The 11,578-nt window shown below is 43.6% G+C and overlaps 1 protein-coding gene across 6 annotated transcripts; it reads right to left on the bottom strand.

Annotated features, from left to right (window-relative positions):
- Positions 1 to 109: 109 nt before the first annotated feature.
- On the bottom strand, positions 110 to 10,967 carry max (myc associated factor X). 6 transcript variants are annotated; one of them, XM_080513607.1, is made up of 5 exons: positions 10,830 to 10,967; positions 10,519 to 10,545; positions 3,607 to 3,732; positions 1,777 to 1,915; positions 110 to 1,678 (listed from the first exon to the last, which is right to left on the bottom strand). In XM_080513607.1, exons 1-5 carry the CDS (start codon positions 10,863 to 10,865, stop codon positions 1,491 to 1,493), a joined length of 516 nt encoding a protein of 171 aa, XP_080369733.1. In that variant the 5' UTR covers positions 10,866 to 10,967; the 3' UTR covers positions 110 to 1,490. The 6 variants fall into 6 exon arrangements, with proteins under 6 accessions (XP_080369733.1, XP_080369734.1, XP_080369735.1 ...); XM_080513608.1 differs by having other exon boundaries at positions 1,777 to 1,900; XM_080513609.1 differs by having other exon boundaries at positions 3,625 to 3,732.
- Positions 10,968 to 11,578: the final 611 nt, after the last annotated feature.

The raw sequence follows: 11,578 nt of genomic DNA, 5'->3' as shown, positions 1-11,578 counted from the left end.
AACCATCAGGAACCAGAAAAACCTGAACTGGAGAGAGACGGACGACTCGGCGTCAGTACATCTTGTCCTGAAAGCTGCTCGGGTGAAAAGAGTAAACACTGGGACGGCGTTAAAGGATAAAATAGTTTATTTTATAGTTTCATAGTAAAGGTAGGCCTCAACTTGCAAGACAATTGTTGGCAGTATGTACAACATACTTGTAATTTCCATGGAATGGAATCCGACAAAGACCTACTACACTAATTATATCCTCCTAAATGGAATTAAAATGGAAACAATATACAGACACACACGTTTCCTAGACACAAAATGCCTTTTAACGTGGGTGGGGGTGGGCGGGTTCAGCAAATTTTTTTTTTTTTCCGTGTAAAGCACAAAACATCAACGGGGATTCATTCGAGAGCTACCTTTTGACATTCAATACGTATTTCAAACCCTTAAAAGCAAACTACATGTGACAAATTGGCATTTCCTCATGACTTGTGTGATTACTACAAAATGCATAACATACTTTTGAACTTGAAACATCCAATCAAAAATTCTTTTTTTTTCTTCTCCATATAATATATAAAACGAGATGCTTTAACGAATTCGGCCACCTAAAGTCATTCACTACCTCAAGCTGAAGGACAAAATACGATAACAAGTCGAGGAATATTCTCTTTCACCACATCAATTTCATTTCAAACAAGTTTTAATTTTGTGGTAACATGTGTCGGGTAGAAAACATCTGTAATCCGGTGGGCCTGAGGCGGGTATGTTCACTTCAATAACATCTGCTCATCTTCACATTCTTTTACTGGAAAATAGTGAGCTACTAATGTTTCGGTCTGTCTTCAGTCCGGAAAGGAAAACTTTTTCAAGACAATTCATCTATGTGTGTGTGTGTGCGTGTGTGTGTTTAAGTCCTAAACAGATTTTCTTCTTAAGAAAAAAATAAAATAAACAAAAAATATAATATAGCAGTGCTTGAAAGAATACGCCTTGCCCGCCCGTCCGTCCGTCCGTCCCCTCGGTGGGGGAGGGGCGTTGCCGACGGTACAAAAAAAAGCATCAAGTCCTGAAGTAGCCGAGCTGCCTCTTTTTGGGTTCACGATTGTAGATGTTCAGGAGGAGGGGAACCGATGAGAGGGGGGTGGGCAGAAGTAAAGCGAGGGGAGGAGGGGAGGGGAGGGGAAACCTGAAGTTCTCTAGATGAATTGAAGCGGTCGTCTGCCGCCGCGTTTACTTCAACTCTCCCGCTGGGGGACGCCGGCGGGAGCAGGTGTGAGGGTGGAGTCTCCAGTGCGAGCACACCCAGAGATCCAGGAGAGAGGGCGAGGATGGCGAGTGAGGGGCGGAGACTGGGTGGTGGTGGTGGGGTGGGGGGGGGTCTGTGTGAGAGGGAGAAGGGCAGTAAAGCCTGCACCGCCTCTCTCGGCCTCCCCCGTGCCCCCTCCCCCTCCCCCCCTCTGCCTCATCCGCAGCCACACTTCAGTCACTGCTGGGCTCTAGCTGGCCTCCACACGCAGCTTCTTCCTGTTGGGGGGCTCCTCGGGCTCCGACTCGGAGCTGGAGTCCGAGCCGCCGTCGAACGCCGACACGGCGCTGCCTTTCGGGTTGGTGTACAGGCTGCTGTCGGAGGAGGAGTAGCTGGACTGGAGCTGGGCCGAGCCCTTCACCTTCTCCAGCGCGCGCACTGCGAGGGGGAGACACACCACTACGTCGATATCGTCGTCAGATCACGGAGGGAGTGAACTCAGTCAAAGCGACGCTGGCGTCGGCGAGGCGCATTACCTTGCTGTTCGAGCAGAGCGTTCTGCCTCTTCAAGTCGTCGATGTCCTGCTGGTGTGTGTGGTTTTTTCGCCTCATGTATTGGATGTACTCTGTGGCTTTGTCTAGGATTTGAGCTCGAGACGCCTGTTTGGTAGATTGCTGTTAGTGACACATGCAAAGATTGAAGCAATGACGCAAGTATACAGACTGTTTATCACATTTTTAATAAGAAAAGCAAAAACAAAAAAAACAAAAACATTGCTGCTCTGTCATCCTGTCATGACACACACACTGAGTGTGTTTCTCTACAGCTCGCCTCCTCTTAACCTCCCTGAAGCGACTCGCGCTCCACTATGACGAGGTCGCCGCCCCGACACATTACTGTCAGAGAGCTCTGCTCCGTTACAGCAGACTAACGCTCTGCGAGTCGCGGCCGGCTGATGGCCTGCAAATCACATCAACTGGTATCAGTGTGACATCCGAGACGCGACTGCAGCCACACCGCGACTCCGGACGCTCAGTGGACATCCACGGCTTTTCTTAAGACTTAATAACAGATGAAGTAAACCACTGAATTAAGTTCAGGAGTAAAGGGCAGGCTGTTACTGAGACATGTTGAGGATATCCATTACATCCTCTTTGTCGTATCACTGCCGAACCACTATATTTGGCTTTCAATTACTTTAAACTCCGATAAACTTTTCTACTGTTCAATTATGCCATCTCCATGTATGAGATGGAGATACTATTACAACAAAACTAAATAAACATAGAACTGGATCTCTGGATTAAAACACAATCTACTTCTAACATTCTGACTTTATAACTAATAAAATGTATACTGATTTTCTTCAAAGCAATGTTTTTCTTTGAAACTATTACTTTGGTAAAAGTCTAAACATCTAGTATTTTCACACCCTTTCAAAGAATTTCAGTTTCAATTCAACAATTATAAAACATTGATCATTTACAAAGGTTTGTAAAAGGACAAAATCTATCAAAAGGGAGTGTCCAAAGTCCATGATTATCTTATTTCAAACATAGATTCTCTCTTCATATGTTATGATACTTGTCCAAATTCCGTTCCTCCAGCATAGCAAAGAACTTAATGGGAGAACGACAGCAGAGGCTGCGACTGGTTCACATATTACGTTTGCTACCAAAATTGGTGAAAAATAGGAATTGTGCATATTTGCTTGTGCCAAACAACCAGATCTAACATTTTCTGACCATATGAAGTTGGACTTTGGACATGCCCCGTCTACAATGTCCTCTTAACATTTTCACAAAGAGCCACCTGAAACCGAAAAACAGTGAACATCTACATTTGATGGCTATTTAAATATCGTCATGCTGGAGCCGGCAATAAAGAACTGCTGAGGTTTAATATGCAGCCTTAAGAGTCGCCGCCTCAGAAAGAATCAATGCTGGAAGCCATAACGGCAGAGTGGACCTGGGAAAGCTTGAAACAATCAAAACCAGCAGCAAAAAAGCATCAATCTGCTCCACTCCCAATTCAGCTGGTCTTTCGGGGAGGAATCGGGAGCGTGTGCCCGGTTACTGAGCACACCGTAAATGTTCTCAATGTCACTGATGTCAAAACAGGAAGAGAGTTACAAAAAATGTCCTCATAATAACTTCCTGACACTGGTCCAAGTATTTAGACTGCCTCAGTGCCAATCTGCACTCCTCCACCATCTGCCCTGCTCTCAATGCCGTCCCTGTTCTTTCCCAGCAAAAGGCACAGACACGACAACCTGGAATATTTTCTCCGAACATCGCAACAACAACAACAACATGGAAATCACAGTACATGAATGTGTGAGTATTGTGTTTGTGCGGGCACTTACAGGTTGAGCTTTACCAACCTTTTCTCCCTGCAGGGCGGGTACCGAGTCGCGGAGGCTGTGAAAGCTGTCTTTGATGTGGTCCCTACGTTTGCGCTCCAGCGCATTGTGGTGTGCCCGTTTGTCTGCCTGCAATGACAAGAAGTCACAAGACCTTCAGCCGGGGGGCAAGCGGAGCAAGTGTGTGGGTAGTGGACCTCGTGGGGGCCGGCCGTCTCTGGGGCGCCGCCGACACAAACCACTCTGCTGCAGAGTCCCAATGCCGTGAAGACCGGCGAGAAACGCATTACCTCGACACCTCTTCCATCACTGAGCATTGCTGTAATTCTCTTAAGGTCACGTGAACAAATTAACATTGAACAGAACGTGACCACGTGGATTATTTCACTATGCCACTGCACGTTCCACAGCTTTTAAACCGGACTGCAGGTGACAGATTGCACAACTACTCGCATTGAAACGTATTTTCAACTTACTGTACCCCACCACAGCCATTTCATTCATACTGCAGTACAATTTACAGAATGTAATTGACTTCACTACTTCAAATTACCAAGTGGGACCATCATTTTAAATATTCAACTATTTTTTTACGACATTTTGTTTTTTTTAGAATAGCTAAACTGTGTTGAATGCTGACAATGCAATTAAATGTGGTTAAAGAGCAATAATTACTTAATACTTTTACCTTAAATATCCATTCATCAATAGTACTTTCACATGCATTTCATATCAAACCAATACAAAAAGAGTCACCATAATAAAAATTGTCTGACAGCCCAAGGAGCTTGTTCATTCATTATTTAGGTCAGTCTCTGATTGATCCACAACGCACGCCATCTTGGAAATCGTTAGAGATAGTACCACCATTATTAAATGGACAATAAATATTTGATATGGTTGGTAAGGCCGTGCTAATTCTCTTCTGCTATCTAGCACTCTGCCAATCCTGACATCCTTCAAGAGCCAAGTTTGCAAATCAAGTTAAGAAAATTATTTATTTCTGCACAATGGCTGCAAAGAACAAAACGTGCAATGAATATTCAGTATGATGGATAATCAGTAACAAATCACACGCTCAAAAAAAGAAACTCAACTGGATTCAAACATTAATGTCAAATAAATAAGGTGGCAAAACCAAATCTGATACTTGTGAGTAAAATTTCAATGATGTCGTCATCACCAAGGGTGTGAAAAAGCCCAATAATGAGCCGTTCATTGCGATCAGGTGCAACTGGGAGAGAGCCAGACCCTCCGGGGCCCGAGCTCGGACACCCCTGCTTTTGGACCAACGAATTATCAAGTGACGAGGCCTAACCGGAGATGCTGCTTGGTGTGGCTTAAAGTCAATTACCAGTAAAGATCGGGTCTCTGGCAGACGTGGCGACCTCTCCTAACCTCCCGTTAAAAAGGGCATAAACGGTCTGAGGCCGTTTTTCTTCCACACGTCCTCCTTTACGGTGACCCCCGGCGACCCCCCTCGGTGCACTTAAGCCCCTCCGTCTCTGCAGGAGAACACAGGAGTCGCCGCCTTTCACATTGGTGAGAAGGGTCAAAGTCAAAGACACGGTTGTCATTCAGACAGAGCGCGAGGTGGGCGAACTATAAGAGCAGCAGATGATCCGGCGCCCAGGATTACCGAGCGTGAATTCGACAGCAGGATGACCAACAATAGCCTCATGCATCATGGATGAGTGAAGGTGTGATTGCAGCTTTCTTATTTAAATCTTCAGAGTTGGAATGATAAACGTGTGCACACAGGGCACTCAAAATGTGCACTTAAAATACTGTACATAATCAACCTTAACAATCAGCCTAATCATCACAAAACTGGCGAGAAGGGAACATAAAACCAGGTTGTAAATTTCAACCTCACATTTGAATTGTAAATGCACAAGATGGCTGCCATCATCACATGACCAGAGTCAAGCCTGGTGTCAGGCCTGTTTTTTTTTGTTTTTTTTTAAGGCCAAACCATCATGGCTTCCAATCAAATCTGTATCTGGACTAATCCATGCTGCCGCCAGACATTAAGCCCGACACCAAATCAGAGCCTGTCGGCCCTTCCACTGATCATCCAACAAAGCAAAGCCTTGAACGTTATCGTCACTGATTTCATTATTTATTTATTACTGCTTCAGCGGAACTCGAGCTTAAATCAAACACACACCCAGTACCTCGTGTGACGACGCGGCCTCGGGCGGGTGTGTCGACCAAACTGAAGGTCATGTGACTCATTTTGTCCACGGATCACAATAGAAACCAGCGTGGCCCAAGTGGAGACAAAAAGCAGGTTAAAACAAGCCTCCGGTGTTTCGCGAGTTTGCCGAGAGGGATGGCACGTTACTCCGGCACTATTCACATCCAGGGGAGCCTGGTCGACGACGCAACGACTTTGACCAAACAACCCAAATGTTATTGGAAGGAAAGGGAATCTCTAATAATAAAAAAACCCCCACAAATGTTAATTTAACGGGGCCCCGCAATGCGTGTCTGGTGATTACTTTGGACAGCTGCTGCTGAAAGCAGCCCGAAGAGGCAAATCCACCAGGACATTGTACATTGGATCCACACACACACCGAGGCGTGACTCCGTTGCCTCCATTAACCCGGGCACAAACAAAAACATGACTGCTGCTGATGGTATGTGCAATTACAAGTCTGGCAGCCATTTTCATAGGGATGTTTTCAGAGAAAAGGAAGGAGGGTCGGAAAGCAACACTGACCTACTGACTGAAGACTTTGTTCCTGCTGGTATATTAACCACGACGGTCTTTCTTTTCTTGTTTGGATCAAGCAAATGTGACGACACACCACATTCACAAAGTATTCCAGACGTGTTGTTTGCGTCAAAACGAAACGGAATCTGTTTTGTGTTCACACCCCGGTAAGCGACTTGACCTCATTAATCTTTCAAAAGGTAAACGAGACCCCCGGATGTTTTCAAACAAAGCACCAGCAGTGCTCTGCATTAAGTGCCAAGCTCATTTTGGACTCCAGAAATATTAATGGCATGGCAACCAAGATCAGATTGTCCAGTCTATATGAGCACTGCATAAAGTGATTCAATTGCTATGATGCGTTCGTTTGCACCAGGAATGTCACCCGAGTTAGACCGTTGATCAATCCCATGATACTGCACGTTAAACATCATATGGGGTGAAGTGACATAACAGACGTGCAAAAAGCCCCGACAGCAAGCAGCAGCCTGAACCAATAGGGTTACATCAGGTCACCTGATCCACTTCAGTCAGACGGGGACGATCGACTGTGTTTCTACTGCACTATTTCAAAACTGGTTTCAACATTTGGTTGAAAATCATCTGTGTGGTTTTGCAAGCCTGACAATGCAATCTTTTGCAAAAGGCTGGTTGGTTTAAAAGGAAGAGGTGAGCATGTCTGTTTTATGGCTAACAGCTGAGAAATTACCTCTAATGTGGCAGAATGTTAAAGATTTGCTGCAGTACTGTAGCATATCTGCCAACACGGTATTTAACAAGGCACACAGCTCATCTGAACATATTTCAGCGTAATCAAGTGATTACAATTCTTCATTACATCGTTCACCAGAGGTGCTGTGATCCTGCCCAGTCTGACCACACATGATCCACTTCCTCTTAACTTCAGGAAGTTAATTGGAACACTGGTAAACTAAATGATAACCTTGGTTACTTCACGAGACAGATAACCTTCTACTATACCTGGCATAATATCGTTCTTTACGATAGTGATTAAAAGACTCAAAGTGCTCTGAAACAATATTTTGACATTTTAATTTAGTCGTCCTTTTTCTCCGTGAGGCTTTTCAGATGGCCACGATCTCGCCCTGTGATGGTTCAGATATTAAACACGGCTCAATGTGCTCAGACATGTTGTGAGGCCTCTTGAGCGCGCCACAAAAAAAACCAGGTGTCCAATTACACGAGCGCAACCATTATCAGTTCATCATGAAAAACCGATACCTTCTGCTGTCTGCCTATAAGGACACGCTGGCCGGAGCCGCAGCCTCCATTCTGCTCATACCTGACCGTGAAACATTACATAAGAGCTCCAGGTGCCGAGTGGGAGAGCGACTCGCTGCTGCTGCCGTCTCACATTCTCCACATGAAAGTCTACACGTCTGTCAGGCCGGCGGAGGATGTGGAAACACCAATAAACCAGATGCTTCAGCACGCCAATGAGGCCACTGTGAGCAAATTAGCAAGTATGAGGGAAAGAACGTGGCCTTCCCTTTTTACAAACTACACTCCAGAACTGCAGCGAGCGTTTGACTCATTATGAAACGTTGTTTTTCGAAGCAGGAGAGGATGGGCTCCTCAAACTCATGTCAAGGAGTCATTTTTTAGTTAAATGCCTGAATGACTTTCTACTTATCTTCACATCATGAGATAATATTAACTGCCATTGGGCTCCATTGGAATTAAAAAGCACAACTTGTCTGATGCCAGTTAGAGGATTTAATAATTTCAATAAAGCTTGCGACGATCACATCTGTCACACCTATTGTTTATTTGCTTTTTTTGTGTACATGAGACTTACAATAACACTGGTTGTAAAATCCTTTGAGATATTATTTGATTATATAGTTAAGAATATGTAAAGACTTGTGTGACCTCTGGAGATTTCCTCTGATCCCTTAAGCCAATATTATGTGCTCCAATTATATAATTATCCTAAAAGTAATCACCAAACATTTACAGATGCAACTAAAATATGCCTTTACATGACTACAAAACTATTTAAAACCCTGAAATACTGCCTTTATATGATATCATAATTAACATATGAGGTCACCCTCTTGACTATCCTGCAGGACGGCGTCAGTCGACCTCTTATCTAACCTTCTGAGACGTATCTGCAAACAGCAGACCCATGACAGGTTACTGTGTGAAGACCTACTCTATGACGGCCTCTAAACAACTACCACTAGTAGGTTCAAAATGTTATTTCTGAGCACAGACAACTGGATTACAGCTGTTTTTATATTTTTTGTACCCTCAGTCAATATAAGTGTTCTGACAGACCATATATGTGTTGCTGTGGCGAATGAGCATTAATAATGAGCGACCAAATCATGAAAGAAATGAGTCATTTCTTGGCTTTACTCACAGTGGAAACAATCACACTCCGCTCGAAGATGTGTATAAATGTAGATTTGGAAGACTTTGGGTGAAATAACATCCAAGATTTTGGCAATTTGACATTGTTAACCGGCTTCTGTTGTTATATCTGAAAAATTGTATGAGTGTCATTTATTTTTTTTCCTTAAACACGTTACTTCTCAAGTTTTATGTGGGTAAAAATAAAATGATGGTACAATTGCTCTACAGCATGATACAGATTCAGTTCTGACTATTTAGCATTCAAAAGTCATCACAAAGCATAGAACTTCAGAAATTTAAAACATTGAAGACCGTTGTTGGTGGAAAGGTTTACATGTAATTCAGCAGCTACACGATTTCAACTAAGCATGCAATTTGCAATAATGCAGGCTCGTATTCTTCTAACATGATTTGTGATGAAAACAAACACAAGTCAATTATGTTAATTTGTTCACATTGTTGGTTTTAGTCTGTATTGACTTCTGTTCTGCCGCCACATGTGAAATTAATCTGTCAATCTCTTCACATACTCACCGAATTAATCACCGAATCACTTTTTTTATTTGTATTTAGTCGTTTTGAATCTCCACAGCAACAAAACACATATATGAATTTGTTTGGTTTATCTCTGTTAAAAGCACTTTGAAATGGCTGTGCTGTATGTGACGCTATATAAATGAAGTTAAATTTAATATTCGTCCTTTGTGATCTGTATTAGTGCACATGTTGATATTGCAATACTGACACATTTGCAATATATTGTGCAGTGCTTTATTATTTCCTCGCTTTGGACCAATGACATTATCGTATAGTACTATGACATGTATAGAACGGCAGCTAAAATTCTACTCTTGTTGTTTAGCTCTAAATGTGCATAGCCCATAATCACAATAATTGATATAAAGGGACATCAAAGCAGTTTTGAGTGCTCAGCTCGGCACTGGCACAAATATTTAAAATAAACATGAATAATCCCTGCCGCATGTGCTAAAGTAACACTGGATACAGGAAGACTGTGCAGAAAGTAAGTCGTGCAGGGTGTTTTATTTTTTTTTTTCCTTTTCCCCTCCTCCTCCTCCTGTATGCGATGCAGCTATACGTCATTCATTTATGCTGCCAGGCACCGAGTTGCCTGTAGAGAGAAGATGGCTCTAATCACCGGCTGCGATACAGGAAAACATCCCTGCTGCACCTCTTCCTGACACGAAGCCGTGTCCGAGATGCAGGCGCGGCTGCCGCTTCTCACCTCCCCTCCATCACCACCGCGGATCAACACAATCCAGTCTCTCCTCTCGACATGACCTAGATGTGTGACTTTTTTTTTCTCCCCCCAATGCAGACCTGATCATGAGAGGAATCCCCGCGGTGTGAAGTGAACCGAGGAGAGGAAAACACTGGACCGCTGGATTTAACCGGAAAAATAACACACACACAAAAAAAAAAAAAAAATCTCCTTAATGGAGAGATCGAGCTTTGGTCTAAATATAGATGTCGTGTGTCCCTATGGTCCTGTACACACAGGATGGTGGGGGGATACCCTGCAATGCACGACCAACACGTACGCTAAGACACGATCACTGTGACATTCGTGCACTTCAGTGCCGTGGAAAAATAAAAACAACGTTAATCCACATCACAAATCATGTTACCATCTTCAAGCGCTCCAGCACAACCATCATGTCGAATAATTTTACCAACCTCCATGTTATAATATTTACCCATTATCCAATAAAAAATGGCCAACGTGTGTTAAATAGATCAACTTTGAAACATGTTTTTCGTCAGTGGACAAATCCCCCCCAGCATTACGCACCACACAGTGATATCTCGGTGATTCTTCCTGCAAAAAAACAGAACAAAAAGTACAATTGTAGCCAGAATTGCCCAGCAAACCTTATTGTTTCGCTGAAGTCACTATGTCCATTAAATAATTTAGCATAACAGCGATGCAGTGAAGAAGAAAAAACTGGCGATCTTGTCTATTAACATCAATCCGGGCAGAAAACACTTATTGGAGCAGAGCTAGCAGCTTATGGGGAGCTAATGTTAGCCGAGCGGTTTGTCAGAGCTAAATCCTCGTTTGCAAATAACATACTCACAAAGGCGGAAAGCGGCCATACTCACGTCACTATCGACTTCGATGTCATCGTTATCACTCATTCTGCGGCAGAATAGTTTGGTTTAAAGGGACGGGCGGCTAAAAAAACACCATTTAGCACCGAGAGGCACTGCAATAGACGGACAGCTTGAAGCTAACAGCTCACGTTCTGTTTGGACAGACCCAACCGTCTCCACGTGACTACACTCCACACACACGGCCGCTGACTCGCGCCGCGCACGCGCTACTTTCCAGAGGCTTCTGGGAAGTGTAGTCCTTCGACCTGGTCGTCGCAGACATTCAATTAGAAAATCCGCACTTTCGATGGCTTTTAGACGGATACACATTTGCGAAAAGATTATATTTAGCATATTTATACCTACAATAATCGCCCAAATGGGTAAATATAATTTCAAATAAGACATACATTCATGAAAAAACTGCAATATCCGGTAGTCATCAAAGGAGCTGCAAACGTCACGACGGCTTTCCCTTTCGGATGTATTGTGGGAATTGTAGTTTAAATATTATTTGAACGTCAAATAGCTAAATAAGGTCACGGAGGAGACACGTGGATTTCAAGAAAAATATACTAACACACACCCAGGGACTCTTGCATCAACTTACTGATACACAAAACAATCAGGAAATTCGAACCTTTAAATAACAGCGCACGCACACACACACACACACACACATATACACACTTAGCCACAAACATGACTAAGATAGTGGAATATTGAGCACAACTACTGACCCAGAAGCCTGTAACTTA

The sequence above is a fragment of the Blennius ocellaris genome, assembly GCF_963422515.1.
Source record: "Blennius ocellaris genome assembly, chromosome: 18".
Lineage (NCBI taxonomy): Eukaryota > Metazoa > Chordata > Actinopteri > Blenniiformes > Blenniidae > Blennius > Blennius ocellaris.
This window is presented reverse-complemented; position numbering and strand designations above follow the sequence as displayed.

Coding starts and splice junctions, on each gene's coding strand:
- max (XM_080513607.1), bottom strand. CDS start 10,865: ATGAGTGATAACGATGACATCGAAGTCGATAGTGAC. Junction 10,546..10,829: donor ACATCGAAGTCGATAGTGAC/GTGAGTATGGCC, acceptor GTTTTTTTGCAG/GAAGAATCACCGAGATATCA. Junction 3,733..10,518: donor CACCGAGATATCACTGTGTG/GTGCGTAATGCT, acceptor TTGTCATTGCAG/GCAGACAAACGGGCACACCA.